The following is a 15,947-nucleotide window of genomic DNA, read 5'->3' as shown; positions in this document are numbered from 1 at the left end:
TTACATTATTAAATAATTTCAAGTTTACTATGCTACATATTTCACTATATGGGTAAATCTTGTAAGACAGAAATAACTTGGAGTAAAAGATTGTAGGACCTGATTTTATCTGCTGTACAATTTATCATCTTTCTAGCGATATTACAAGAATTTGTGTTGTTCACTTACTTGCTGAATTTTCTGTCCAGACATGGAACCACTGACATCTATTACAAAGGCAACATTCTTAGGTAAACGTTCAAGGTTTTTTGGTGCAAAAAAGTGTACAAAGTATCCATTTACTACCTAAAAACATTAATAAATGTAGCATTAATTTGTGGTACGGTTTTTTGTTTAGATTTGTTTTTGTACTGGTATATTAGTTTAAATGTCAAACAACTAGATTTTACCTGTAAATTATTAGGAGAATCTCTGTTCACATCATACTTAATGACAAAATCTCCTTGTAGCAGAGTAGTTGTACAATTGTCACAGGTTCGTTGTTGTTCAATAGTAGGACTGAATGATACATGAGCCTTTAAAAAGAAGAAATCTTCATCTTAGATTTCAGCAAATGAAGAAAGCAGATTCTGCAGAAGTTTTGCTATCATTCAGCAATCCAGGATAATGAACTGTAATATTTCTCAGTACATCTTCTGCAATTTATATTCAAATATTACTTCCAAACAGCTGTGGTATATTTTTAATTATTAAATATTGGAAGAGCCCACATTGTATGTACCAGCTTTCTGCATTTGTAGGAACAATAAATGCAAGAAAAGCTAGCAGTGGAACCTTTGCGTTTTTATCTCCTTTTCTTGTCTAAGAAGACTTACTCTGCATATCTTACTCTGCATTGCCTCTTATGAACCATTCTTATACACTCAAGATTATTTCATTCATTCATTCATTCATCATATTTACATGGTGATATTTATTATTTTTAGTTCCTCCTTCATTGATTTTATTCATTACTTTTTCCATAATGCTGGATACACCATACCAGTTCTAGGCTGTGTCAGGGGAAAAACTTGTTCAAATGAAACAGGAGACAACACACAACAAAAGTCTCACTTTAGGATCCAGAGGTTTATTGAAATGTGAAACAGACATTCAGTACATTACTTAGGTTCAAACCCATTGCAATGAGGGCCAAATGCACAAGCAGTCATTAAGGTGTGACAGCTTAATGGCCAAATGGCAACACCCTCATCTCTGAGGCAAGCAAAAGTCCTTGCAGAAGTTTTACCCATCAGCAAGGGTCAGTTCCTCTTTTAGTTCCCATATTCCATTTATCCCCTTCATGCATTACTGCTTTGTCATGGCGAAGGGGCTTGTATAGTTCAATGAAGCTATGACCTATGCCATGCAGGGCCACCCAAGACAGACAGCTCATAGCAGAGAGTTCTGACAAAACATGATCCACTGGAGAAGGAAATGGTAACCCACTCCAGTATCTTTGCCATGAAAACCCCATGGACAGGACCAAAAGGAAAAAAAGATATGATGCTGGAAGATGAGCCCCTCAGGTTGGAAGGCGTCCAATATGCTACTGGGGAAGAGCAGAGGGCTAGTACTAGTAGCGCCAGAAAAAATGAAGCGACTGGGCCAAAGCCAAAAGGACGCTCAGTTGTGGATATATCTGTTGGTGAAAGGAAAGTCCAATGCTGTAAAGATTTTTTTTCCATAGGAACCTGGAATGTAAGATCCATGAATCAAGGAAAGCTGGACGTGGTCAAACAAGAGATGTCAAGACTGAACATCAACATCTTAGGAATCAGCGAACTAAAATGGACAGGAATGGGTGAATTTAATTCAGATGACCATCAGATATACTATTGTGGGCAAGAATCCCTCAGAAAAAATGAAGTAGCTTTCATAGTCAATAAAAGAGTAGGAAAAGCAAAACTGGGATGCAATCCCCAAAATGACAGAATGATCTCAGTTCGAATTCAATATCACAGTAGTCCAAGTCTATGCCTCAACCACTGGTGCTGAAGAGGATGAATTTGACTGGTTCTTATAGAACTAGACATCCTAGAATGTGAAGTGAAGTGGGCCTTAGGAAAGCTGAGCAACAACAAAGCTAGTGGAGGTGACAGTATTCCAGCTGAGCTATTCAAAATCTTAAAAGACGATGCAGTAAAAGTGCTACACTCAATTTGCCAGCAAGTTTGGAAAACTCAACAGTGGCCACAGGATTGGAAAAGATCAGTTTACATTCCAATTCCAAAGAAAGGCAGTGCCAAAGAATGTTCAAACTATCGCACCATTGCATTCATTTCACATGCTAGTAAAGTTATGCTTAAAATCCTACAAGCTAGACTCCAGCAGTATGTGGATCGAGAACTACCAGAAGTACAGGCAGGATTTCGAAGAGGCAGATGAACTAGAGATCAAATTGCCAACATACACTGGATCATGGAGAAAGCTAGGGAGTTGCAGAAGAACATCTACTTCTGCTTCATTGACTATGCTAAAGCATTTGTTTGTGTGGATCACAACAAACTGTGGCAAGTTCTTAAAGAGATGGGAGTACCAGACCATCTTATTTGTCTCTTGAGAAACCTATATCTGGGTCAAGAAGCAACAGTGAGAACCGGACACGGAACCACTGATTGGTTCAAAATTGGAAAAGGAGTCCGGCAAGGCTGTATAATGTCACCCTGCCTGTTTAACTTATATGCAGAGCACATCATGAGAAAGGCTGGGCTAGATGAATCAAAAGTTGGAATTAAGATTGCCGGGAAAAATATCAACAACCTAAGATATGCAGATGATACCACTCTAATGGCAGAAAGTGAAGAAGAACTAAAGAGCCTCTTATTGCGAGTGAAGAAGGAGAGTGCAAAAGTTGGGTTGAAACTAAACATTAAAAAAACCAAGATCATGGCATCCGGCCCTCTCAATTTATTTTCCTGGGCTCCAAAATCACCGCAAATGGGGACTGTAGCCAAGAAATTAAAAGACGCTTGCTCCTGGGGAGGAAAGCCATGGCAAATCTAGACAGCACACTAAAAAGCAGAAAAATCACCCTGCCAACAAAAGTGTGTATAGTCAAGGTTATGGTCTTCCCAGTTGCAATGTATGGCTGTGAAAGTTGGACCATAAGAAAGGCTGAGCGCCAAAGAATTGAGGCCTTTGAACTATGGTGCTGGAGAAGACTCCTGCAAGTCCCTTGGACTGCAAGGCAATCAAACTGGTCAGTCCTAGAGGAGATCAACTCTGACTGCTCTTTAGAAGGCCAGATCCTGAAGTCGAAACTCAAATACTTTGGCCGCCTAATGAGAAGGAAGGACTCACCGGAGAAGAGCCTAATGCTGGGAAAAATTGAGGGCAAGAGAAGAACGGGACGACAGAGAATGAGGTGGCTGGATGGAGTCACTGAAGCAGTAGGTGTGAGCTTAAATGGACTCCAGAAGATGGTAGAGGACAGGAAGGCCTGGAGGAACATTGTCTATGGGGTTGCGATGGGTCGGACATGACTTCACAACTAACAACAACATTCCATTTATATAAAGAAACTGTCCCCATTTCCTACTGAAGGTCAATGGCAGCAAAAAGTATTTGTTAGCAAGCTCAAGTCTAATATATAATTGATATAAACCACTTATAAAAGAGTTATCAATATATTTTTCCTTTCACAACTGTTAGGTATTGTTTTATGTTCTTCAATAAAGAACCTATTGGGTTTTCATTCATACTAACTTCCAGGGTTTTATTTGTACAAAACCAAGTCAAAAGAAGGAGGGCCTTGACTGTCTGATTGTTTCCCACCATTTTGAAGCCACTGACTTCATCACTGCATATGATCCTGCACTGAGCATATACTATTTACTCCCCCTGCCCAAGAGTGTTCTGTTGGGCAAGAAGAGAGAGTAACTTATATTTATATAAGTAACTTATATATCCGGGTAAGATTCAAGGTGCTGGTTACGACCTATAAAGCCCTAAATGGCATGGGTCCGGGTTACTTACGGGAGCACCTGCTGCCGGCATCAATTTCCCTTCGTCCAGTGCGCTCCCACAGAGAGGGCCTCCTTAGGGTGCCGTCGGTCAAAGAGTGTCGACTGGTGGCCCCCAGGGGGAGGGCGTTCTCTGTGGGCGCGCCAGACCTTTGGAACCGTTTACCGGTGGAGCTCCGGACGGCTCCCAACCTTCGCTCCTTCCGACGTGACTTAAAAACATATTTATTTGAACAAGCCGGCCTGGTCTGATGGGTTTAGGGGTATTTTAACATTTTGTATTAATCTATTGAATTGGGCTGTTGTATTTAATATTTCTTTTAATTTTTATATATTGTATTTTATTGTATTGCCCTGTACACCGCCCTGAGTACTTCGGGAGAAGGGCGGTATAAAAATTAAATAATAATTATTATTATTATTATTATTATTATTATTATTATTATTATTATTATTATTATTATTATTATTATTATTATTATTATTATTATTATTATTATTATTATTATTATTATTTAGGAACAAAAGAGTTTGTCAGCCTGCTTTGCAGGCAGAAAGGCCATGAGCAATCCAGCAAGGAGTTCTGACTCGATTGAACTGCTCTATGATGGAAACTATGGAAAAGTCTTCTTTCTAATAAAAATGCTGCTGTGGTGCTTCACATTCTAGAAGAACCAAGGCCAAAAGAAACAGGAAAAAAGCAAGAAAACAGTCATGGATCACGCTTCTGTAATAGCAAGTGATCCCTTACTAGATTATACTGAGAAAAGAAATGTGGAGTAGACTTCAGAAACTATTCAGCACTGCAGCTTGACTTCTCAAGTGTCTGTGCTGCTACCTTAAACAATGTACCTATATTAGCCAGTGTAAATAATGACTTAAACTTCCAAATGCATTATCTGTTCATTGGTAGGAATTCTTTTCAGGAACTCAGAAAGCTAAAATATAGGGGAAGGTTTTCATTATCTAATGTCCAGCACTTTTCCAAAATATTGACTTACCTTCAGAAAGAGCAAAGAAGCCTTGGAAAAGCAAATAGAACATGCTTTGCAAGAATGAGTAATGTATTTGGAAGAAAGCCTAAAGTACTGCACACTTTACACACTGATAGTGGGAGTAAAAACACAGGAAAGGAAGGTGAGAAATAGCTGAGAGGACAGAGGATAAAACATGACAAAATAGTAACCAATATCCCACCACAAAGTGATGGGGCAGAGAGGAAAACCAGAATCTAATGCAAATGATCAAAAGCATGATTCCCTATGCTATACTAATAAAGTAATATTGGGAAGAAGTAATAATGCTTGCAACTTCCAGTACGAGCTACCCATAAAAGACAAAGTGAATTGTGGTACAGGTAGTCCTCGACCTACGACCATTATTAAGCCCAAAATTTATGTTGTTAAGTAAGACATTTGTTAAGCGAGTTTTGCCTCATTTTATGATCTTTCTTGCCACAGTTGTTAAGTGAATCTTGTTTCTCCATTGACTTTGCTTGTCAGAAGGTCACAAAAAGTGATCACATGACCTTGGGACACAGCAATGGTCATAAATATGGACTAGCTGCCAAGCGAATTTTGATCACGTGATCATGGGGATGCTGCAAAAGTCGTAACTGTGAAAGACAGTCATAAGTCGCTTTATTCAGTGCTGTTGTAACTTTGAATGGTCACTAAATGAACTATTGTAAGTCAAGGAATACCAGTATAAAACCAAAGCAATGTGAAGCACATCATGTGTTGGAATTCAAAGCGTATGTACCGTATATATTTAAAATTTTATAAAACTATCCTCTTTCACTTCAGCAATCTAATACGTTTAAGTTATGAAGATATTAAATAGACACAAGTGATACATAATTCCCTGCATTCTATTAAAATAAACAGCGTGGCATATTTTGATGAAGACAAGGACTGAATACTGAGATTTCATTTAGAAATGCCAAGAGGAGAAGCAATAGTGGAGCTTTCATAGCAAGAAAAAATTGTGATGAATTAGTGTGATGAAGAAGGCAATACAGTGTCTAATTCTACAAGACAAAATAGGTTGCCAACAGATACTCCCCAAAACATGGCAAAGATTACAATGGAATCTTTGTAGCAGCGGTGAAACACATTTTATTAATAATACCCTTTGCTAATTTAATTTCGCTTATTAAATGTCTCAATCTCAAAGGACTCAGAGCAGCTTTAAGACAAATGTTGCTCAATACCTATATGTACCGTAAAGGCAACTTTCCTATATGAAGGAAGGCATATAAATGTAAAAGCCATCATGATTCAGAACCTGAAAAAGAAAGACTTGTGTAAGTTACAGAAGTGTGTCCATGGATTCAAATAAGAAGAATCAAATAAAACACTGGAATCAGCTTGGAATGAAACACTGAATCAAACGTTTTTTTAAGGACCAGGACTCGAATCTTGTCTATACATCAGATGCAAGAACAGGAAATGGACACTGACTTTACTGTTTCTCTGTGTGCACAGTCTTTCTACCGTGTTTCCCTGAAAGTAAGACCCAGTCTTACTTTCTTTTGGGCTCTGAAATAAGCACTAGGGCTTACTTTCAGTGTAGGAGTTACAATTACCAGCACCTGCTTTCCCACTCCATCACATTTCTCTGTGGCCGCAGAGCTGGACAGCTTGCCCCACCACCGCCCAGATGTGAAGGTTCCAGTCTCTGTCAACAGCAACAGCAGACTTCCCCTCTGGGATGGAGCTCTCTGCTGCCATCGCGGCTTCCCCCTCAGAGCTGCAAAGGTGGAGCTTGGTAGGCAGTGGCAGGGCATAGCCCAGGCGTGGCCCAGCAGCAGCAGCAAAGCAACAGCAGAATCCCCCCAGGATGGCCCACTGCAAGGTACCATTATTTACTCTTAATACTAAGCACCTAGACCAGGGGTAGGCAACCTCGGCTCTTTTATGACTCATGGACTTCAACTCCCAGAATTCCTGAGTCAGCTTTGCTAACCTCAGGAATTCTGGGAGTTGAAGTCCATGAGTCATAAAAGAGCCGAGGTTGCCTACCCCTGACCTAGACTGAGCCCTGTTCCCTGTTCCCTGTTCCTAGCTTGCAGCAGATGCCGATGAGGCCATCCCAGGGGAATTCTGCTGTTGCTTTGCTGCTGCTGCTGCTGCTGCTGCTGCTGCTGCTGCTGCTGCTGCTGTGCCATGCCCGGCCTATGCCCTACCAAGCTTCACCTTTGCCGCTGGCTTAAATGATACAGGTAATGCCTCGGAGCAGCCTTGCAGTTCAGAGGGGAAAACAGCAGTGGTGGCGGAGCGCTCTGTCCCAGGGGGAGGGAGTCTTCTGTTGCTGTTGACAGAGACGGGAAGCTTTGTCTGCTTGAAAATGGGGCAGTTGGAAAGGGAGCGAATCCCTCCGTTTCCAACTGCCCCATTTTCAACCAGACGAAGCTTCCAGTCTCTGTCATTTCTCCGAAAAGTGCATGGCATGCCCAGATCACATTCCACCCCCACACCTCCATGCTGGACTTACCTGGGCTGCACCAAGGGGCTGGCGGGCTGCTCCTGGACACCGTTGGCCCCACATGCTCGCCACCACTTGTGCTGGCCACACCCACCCCCGGGCTTATTTTTGGGGTAGGGCTTATATTAAGTCCACCCCTAAAATTCAACCTAAGGCTTACTTTCAAGGTAGGGTGTACTTTTGGGAAAACATGGTATAGCTACCTCCTTCAACATTAAAAAATACTGTAAAGCAGAAAAACTTTGAAAGAGTGAAGATTAGATGTGATAAGGCTTAAATATATTCAGTATTATTGTTTGGGTTCAGCTTCATCCCTTTTTTTGAACCCTGCTTATTTTTTCCATTATGACACACATATTTTTTTTGTAAGTGCAGTTCTTTAGCTATTCTAGGAAAATATTGCCTATTCCTGATATAGGGAAATGATTGGGAACTACTTTTACTTTTGTGAAGTATCCTCAAATAATTCTGTGCCTGTATCTTTGCTGTGCCATGTCTCACTTAGAGCCTTGACTGGGACAATATTACCTGTCAACTGAGTTCCATGAAACAAGCAGATATATTCAGGGGCTCATTCTCTTCTTCTCTTCTGGATAAGGCATGTCACCATTGTGATTCTCTCTTCTTTCATATGAATCCATTTGACTTCTTGTGTACTTACTTTCAATCAGGGGAATCTGCATCCAAGGTGGTGACCATCATCATGGCAGATACTCCTCATGTTCCAACTCACCATAGTTAATCCTCAGTTAACAATGGTAATTGGGACTGGCATTGCCACACAATGCACTTAGCTGCAGAAATCCTGGCAGTCCCCATTGCCATTGCCCATCCCACTGGTCATTAGGCAAGGACTACCTGTGTCTGAATCACCTTTCAAGATTCTATTACCAGGCATACCTTTTTTTCTGAAAAAGACTTTTTCACGACTGGCAGCAGTTCGTTGTTGAGGAATGTCCCTTCAACTTCAAGTTCACTGATGCCTTGAGGCTCAAAGATGTTTGCTTCAATCTGTAACATTGATTTTAAAAAAAATTGATGTTAGCAAGACTGAGAAAAAAATCAGATATACTACCAATAATGTAAATTGTAAACAAAGCATTAAAAAAAGAATTAAATCCATAGTTATTTATACATTTGTCTCTAAATTAATGGGAGAGATAAAATTCCCGGAAAGAGTTCTGAAACTCACAAGCTTTTCCAAAAACTACTACAGGATAAAACCACAATACATTTGATCGTACCTCAAATTTATTGACAAGCTGCTTTGGGTTTACTTTTATAAACATCTCGTATTTCCCGAACTTTCGCTTCAACAGTTCTTCATAAGTCAATTGAAAAGTAACTTTGCTGGATGACGCAACGTTGACCGAAACACTGAATTTCTCTGTTTTTCTTCCAGAAGCTCTTCACATATTAAACACAGGAAGATTCATAAGATTTAAGAGAGCCATAAAAGGATGGTCACATATAGCCCACCATTTAATACTTCCATTTGCTCTCTGTTCATATACTTAGCATCTGTTTATTGAATAAATAATTAGGACAGCAAATGAAATAATGAAACAGATAGGGTGTGGCCTCACATACTTACTTCACAAGCCCTGCAGTCTGGCCCCTTGAAACTGCTTGTTGATACTGTTTTTGGGCAACTTCTTTTTCCTTTATGACTCCAGGATAAGTGACACCATCAATTGTCCTATTGAAGGATACATCAGATATCTGAATATATATGCAGAGATGTTATTATTATTATTTTTGCTTCAGTTCATCAAGTAAAGGGGCTATTTGAGAGGAATAATGCAGAGGCTGGAAAGAATGCTGCCTCTGTATGACTGAAAACATAAATGAATAAAAATGAAGGAAGACCTTCTCTGGATATTGCAGAGCAGATTGGTAAAAACTCTACCCAGAGAGCAAGTCTAGTTCATAGGAGCTTATGTAAGAGATGGTCCCCTTTTGGATGAACACTAAAAAGGATGAAGGTAAGAATAATGCTGTAATGGAACCAGTTATCTAGACTGGTGAGAACGGAGAGGTTGTGAGGGAGACCTTAGTTTAGGTTTCCTATTTTGAGCACATAATTGGATTAGACGTCTACAACTGCAGCTGTGTGATTCATGGTAGTTTAACAGCATCTGAATGGCTTAATTATTGCTAGACTGATCTCCAAAGCATAGAGAAATAAGAAAATAATGTACATACAAGGTAAAGTTGGAAATAAAGGCTGTTTTAGGAAGCTCCACATCAAAGCGAGCTTCCTTGGACACATTGGCACGATTGACAGCTCGACTAGTGATGACATTACGGGAAAACCTGGAAGTAACACTGCAGTCAATTTTCACCCAGTAGATTTCTATGCCTTGGGTGTGCTAGAGAATAAAAAAGTCACACAATTATAAAGAAATATACTGCTGATGTTTTTAATCTTTATTTTAAACACTTTGAGGTAGCAAAAAGATCTTTCACTACCTCACATTCCATAAATAGTAATTTCTTTTAATGCTAATTACAATTAATCATTTTTTTATTTACTTACAAAATGTTTCATAAATTGCACCTGACCCCAATCATTTTCTGGTTCCATTCCTATTATTTTTGACAATGAATTCCTAAGGCCCAGATATATGTTCAGCATATTCACAATACAAGAAATATCCAGAAAATGATATGAAGGGGGATCTGTGGGTCAGAGTTTGATCTCTGATCCTCACAGGCCAAGTCTTGCATTGTGGGTTGTAATGAGGCACAATACAAGAACAAACTTCTAAAGCATTTTATTTTCTTTCTGTAAAGGGAACACAAACGGATATCTGTAAACCCCTGAATCCATGACCGAGGTTGTCTCCTTCATAAAAGTCGGTGATGAGGCCTTCACACACATGCACATGATGGGTACTTTGCAACAGTGAATGAAATATGCCATTTGCTCAGAATTACAACATCCCTGAACAGAAGAGGATTGATTTCAGAAGAAATCAATATAGCTTTCAAGTTGAGTAAATGATTTAAGCCCAGCAATGAAGAGGCATTTGACTAAGATAAAATATTTATAAAATTTCACGTGGCATGGAAACGTAATGACCAGCATTCTAAATGAAAGGTTACTTACCACATCAGTGGCACTTCTCTTCTAAAAATAGAGTGAAAAAAGGAATAATTATTGCCAAACAACATATGTTGTATCTTACCAAATATGCTACTTAGTAGCTGTATGTCATTCCACATTTCTTTTCATTTTAAGCGAGAGCATCACAATAAATGAGAGCTCCCATAATAATCAGCATGCACGACCTTGGCTGAGTTCTTACCAAACAAATCCCCATCTTACTGACCTGTCTAGTCTGGAAACATTAATTACGTGAACAGACAAAAATAAACTTCTGGAAAATATGCCATAAATTATCATACTATAACTATAATAAATATCTTTACTTAATAGAGTTGTTCTACTGTTCCTCAGAGGCACAGAGTACTAAGATTATTTCATATTCCTTCCCATGTCTGTGGAATTGCCTAAGTTCAGTTTTAGGTAAGTTAGGTGTAAACATAGGTGTGGTGGATAGCTCTCTCATGTATGTATATATGTATGCATGTATGTATTTATGCATGTATGTATTTATGTACCACTATGCATCCGTTTCAAACACCCCACCATTACACACAAATTGACGGAAGTACTCCTTTGTTATATTTGATTCATTATTTCTTAATTCAGTGTTTATTTTTTTTAAAAAATATTTTTTTAAAAAATTGAAATATACAACACAATATATAGCAGACAGAAATCAAGTTTGGATCCAATAGGGTCCGCCTTGGGGTACCTATCAGCAGCTCATTAAAGAAGTCACAGGAGCTGCTGACAGGCAGATTGAGGGACCAAAACCCCTTAAAGGCTCCTAATCAAACCTTTATTATGGTCATAGACCAGCATAACTTTGCCTGCTTCATATCCAAATGCAGCATGTCTGAGCCAGCTAGCCCAGGGCATGAAATTTCATAGAGAAGTAGTTTCCGTGAAGTTTAGAATTGCAGCCAAATTAAGTATGTGGTAAGTAAAGATATCTCAAATCAGGCAGGCAGAAGGCTGAAGAAGTCTTGAAGGATCCAGATAGTGGATTTGCAGTTGCTGCTTAAAGCTAAAAAAAAATCTAAGGAAATAAGTAGGGGACTTGATATATTTAGCTACGTACCTTAATGTTTCTCAGCGGGTTTATCAAAATATCTGAAGTTACAAGAGCAGGAATCAAGGCCAGTAAAATATAACATGGGATATGCTTCCCCATGTTGGAAGAAAAATAAAAATGTCAATTTGGAAGGACCTTTATTTGTATGAACCTTGTCCATAGTCAAAGAGTAACATCGAAGTAACTATGGCAAATATTTATCTTTGGAAAATGGTTGATGAAATTTCTTCATGAAAGCTAGGGAGCCTAAGTCCAGAAAAGAATATTTCAGCCTCTAATCTATCTAGCCTACATTCACCCATTGTGTCCTATGTAGAACACCTTTAAAATTAACTCTCAAATTATATTTCACATCTGTTTCACCAATATGGTCAGAACTCTTCAGATTTCTTGAGCTAGCACTTGGATCACCTGGATACATTTCCCACCTGAGGCTTCTATTTCAATTAAAGTCATTATGTTTTTATGCATGCAAATTGCTCTTATGAATAAGCAGGAATCAAGGCCAATAAAATATAACATGGGATATGCTTCCCCATGTTGGAAGAAAAATAAAAATTTCAATTTGGAAGGACCTTTATTTGTATGAACCTTGCCTGTAGTCAAAGAGTAACATCCAAGTAACTATGGCAAATATTTATCTTTGGAAAATGGTTGGTGAAATTTCCTCATGAAAGCCTAAGGCCTAAGGCCAGAAAATATTTCAGCTTCTAATCTATCAAGCCTAGGTTCACCCATTGTGTCCTAAATCTCACCCATTGAGATTTAAAATTTAATTCCAAATTATATTTCGCATCTGTTTCACCAATATGATCAAAAATCTTGAGATTTCTTCAGCTAGCACTTGGATCATCTGGATACATTTCCCACCTGAGACTTCTATTTCAATTAAAGTCATTATGTTTTTATGCATGTAAACTGCTCTTATGAATAACAGGAATAAGACTTTATAAGCTTTTCCCTTGGTTTTTCAGAATCTGATTAAAGAAGAAAATTGTTATAAAACATAATTAAATTGTGGTTTAAAACATGCTTCTACTTTTAAGTTCCTGTCAAAGAGAAATTTCTCTCTTAATATATACTGTTCAAAAAAAAATAAAGGGAACACAAGATAAGACATCTTACTATTAAATATAGTACATTGTGTTGTTTAAGTGTTCCCTTTACTTTTTTTTGAGCAGTATAGTTTTCAGAGAGATAGTAACAATTGCTCTATCCAGTGAATAACTAAATATACCTAGAATGAAAAGATATTTTGTGTCTTTCTTGAACAAAAAACGTAGAAAGAACAGAAGGTAAAACTGAATCTTGGCTGAAATTGTCCAAAGCTGAATTATTAGTCTCTGCAACACTGTGCAACTCTAGAAAGAAAATGAGGTGACCAATGAAGGAGAATATTTGTAGCTCAGGGTTGAAATGAGGGCTCCTTGGTATTCTCTGAGCTTCCTCGTTTTCTTGCAAACGTTTCATTACCCTAACTAGATAACATCATCAGTGCTAGTAAGGAATATTGTTTGCTGTCATTTTATATTCTGGTGTCTTGCCTGTCTGGGTGGGTGGGGGTGGTCTTACAGTAGGGATTCTTTGCTTGGGCCATTTACTGAGAAAAATAAAAAGACTCCAGCACCTCTGCACCAGTAATCAGCACTCAGATCAGCATAGATTAACTCCAAGTTCACCTTCAGACCGAGAATCAAGTAAGCAATACCCCAATCAAGAAACTTCCAAAGAGCCACTAGTAAACAGCCCAACCAAAGAATCCCTGAGACCACCCTCACCCACACAGACAGGCAAGATACCACAATATAAACTGACAGCAAACAGCACTCCTTACTAGCATTAGTTAGGGTAATGAAACGTCTGCACGAAAACAAGCAAGCTCAGAGCACCAAGGACCCCCTGACTGGAAGAGCCTTGGCGCCTCCTGGTGGTCTCAAAGAAAAAGTTGCTTATCCTGTTCTATGGACCTGTAGTGTGTGTGTGTGTGTGTGTGTGTGTGTGTGTGTGTGTGTGTGTGTGTGTGTGTGTGTGTGTTACTAATCTCAAGCACACTTTCCAATTGCAGAAAGAGATTCCGTCTCAACAATAATTTAGCAAATAGAGATGGAAATTGAGCAGAGTATCTGGGAAAGAGACATGGATGTGAATTCCGTTCCCCCCCCCCAGTATTTGTATGAAAAGCATATTCTGCACAGAGCTCTCAAAACTCTAAATGTTTCCCTGATGCATTCTAATATTATCAAATATCAAAATATTATCAAAGTACAAAAATAGAGAAAAATAGCTTGATAATAAAGGGAAGGTCTTATAGATTAAATATGAGAAGATAATAGAACATTTATATAGAAATTAAAATTGCATAAAATAATCAGAAATGATTAATGGATCTATGAGGAAAGTGAAGGGCGGAAATGGACTACCTTTGTTTTTCAATACAAGACAATTATCTATCTATCTATCTATCTATCTATCTATCTATCTATCTATCTATCTATCTATCTATCTATCTATGGCTCTCCCTACAAATCAAACTTATCAGTTTTCCCAGTTATATCCCACAGTTCTAACAGCAAATCAGAGGCCTAGAATTTGCTGTTCTACAATGCAAAAATAAAAGATATTCTTTTCTACTGTTTTCCATTTCTTTTTCTTGTAAGCTAAAAACCAACAATCATTTTAATAAAGTATGATCTTCTTCCCAAGCGTTGCACTGCATCTTTCATATCCATGATGTGTGTGTGTGTTTCTGATTGGGGCTGGTCAGCACCCGTCAGCTGAAGTGACCCATGCTGAAACCAGCTGAGAGCCGCAATGGTTTTCTGCAGCTGACAGTGCTAAGCAGCTTCGAGGCTGGAGAGGTAGGTGTAAAGCAGCCTTGGCTGAAGCTGAGCAGAGCCACACAAGCTGGAGCAGCTGATTTGAGTGAGGAGAAGAGTGTTTCCTCAGGAACCACCCAAAGCTCCGCAGCTGGAAGAGCTTCAGCAGAGGCCGATCAATCCAAATCAGAAAAGGTGCGCAGACCAAACTGTGGACCAGGAAAGAGATGCTGGACAGGCTGTGCTCCAGAAGTTTTAATAAATGCCTCCAGCGAGATTCTATCGGGGCCTGAAGGAAAGGTCAGCTCTTTATAGCCACCGTGTGCTCTTGCCCCATGGAGCACCTTTTACGCATGAGGCGCCCGGCTCATTCACACCCTGGAATGTGAGGAAGGTGGCCAGAAGCAGCAGCAGAGGTGCCTTCCCACTCGATAAGGCTGGTGCAAGGTAAAGGCGCTCTGGGCTCAATTCCAGCCACCCCCTTCCCACCCGGACCACTCCTTCAGTCAGTTACTTGGGTGCAGTAGCCCCCTCCTCTTCGAGAAGCCTCATCCAACTCTACACGGGGAATTCTGGTGAAAGGGGGGCACAATGAGGAGTGTGAGGGAGAAGCGAACGGGCTACGGCAGGAGTGGTGGGGTCTATTCATTTGGCAGTGTCATTTGGCAGGAAGAGAGAGGGAGGGAGGGAGGGAGGGAGAGGGAAAGAGGGAGAGAGAGCATGTGAACTGCAGCAGAGGCTGGTCTCTTCCCAACCCAAATGGTGAAGCATCAATTTGGTTTCCAGACATATTTTCAGAGCCCTGGGGAAAGCATGTAGAGCAAACTGTTGTGGCCCTTTTACTTTTCGTTTCCTAGGAACTGTCAGACAGTTATTGAGACAGGCGAGTGGCAGCCACCCCTTTTTAAAAGACAAAAAGGATTGGAATTTGTTAGATTTTCCCAGTAAGTGGTTTGCTGGAAGGAAGAGGGAGAGAGGGAGGGAGGGAGAGGGAGGGAGGGAAGGAAGGAAGGGAGAGGGAGAGAGGGAAGGAGAGAGAGGGAGGGAGGGAGGGAGGGGGAGGGAGAGAGAGCGAGAGAGGGAAGGGGAGGGAGAGAGCGAGAGAGCAGTTCATTGATTTCATAAATGCAACACACTATAGTTTTTTTATACATAGCATAAAGGTAAAAAATGATATATGCAGTGTTATCTTCATTTTAGATGTCAAAAGGGTTTTGTGGCTCCCGGTGTTTTCTTTTCTGTGGGAAACGGGTCCAAATGGCTCTTTGAGTGTTTAAGGTTGTCGACCCTTGACCTATACTATACCTGTGCATTTGGTTTTTCTTGCCTAAATGTAGGACCTATTTAACTTATATGCAGAGCACATCATGAGAAAGGCAGGGCTAGATGAATCAAAAGTTGGAATTAAGATTGCCGGAAGAAATATCAACAACCTAAGATATGCAGATGATACCACTCTAATGGCAGAAAGTGAAGAAGAACCAAAGAGCCTTTTGTTGCGGGTGAAGAAGGAG

The 15,947-nt window shown here is 39.8% G+C and overlaps 1 protein-coding gene across 1 annotated transcript in view; it reads right to left on the bottom strand.

The window, feature by feature from the left end:
* LOC308662910 (inter-alpha-trypsin inhibitor heavy chain H3-like) overlaps positions 1–11,716 on the bottom strand; it is a gene marked incomplete at its 5' end in the record, with an annotated part of 32,615 nt that extends 20,899 nt beyond the window's left edge. Inside the window, 8 exons of the mRNA XM_081319054.1 lie at positions 169–285; positions 390–515; positions 8,331–8,441; positions 8,675–8,837; positions 9,025–9,129; positions 9,636–9,802; positions 10,543–10,563; positions 11,624–11,716. Coding sequence (XP_081175180.1) covers positions 169–285; positions 390–515; positions 8,331–8,441; positions 8,675–8,837; positions 9,025–9,129; positions 9,636–9,802; positions 10,543–10,563; positions 11,624–11,716 — 903 coding nt within the window. The remainder of the gene's footprint in view (positions 1–168; positions 286–389; positions 516–8,330; positions 8,442–8,674; positions 8,838–9,024; positions 9,130–9,635; positions 9,803–10,542; positions 10,564–11,623) is intronic.
* Between the last annotated feature and the right edge of the window lie 4,231 nt (positions 11,717–15,947).

Source organism: Vipera berus, assembly GCF_964194415.1.
Source record: "Vipera berus genome assembly, chromosome: 2".
NCBI classification, from domain to species: domain Eukaryota; kingdom Metazoa; phylum Chordata; class Lepidosauria; order Squamata; family Viperidae; genus Vipera; species Vipera berus.
This window is presented reverse-complemented; position numbering and strand designations above follow the sequence as displayed.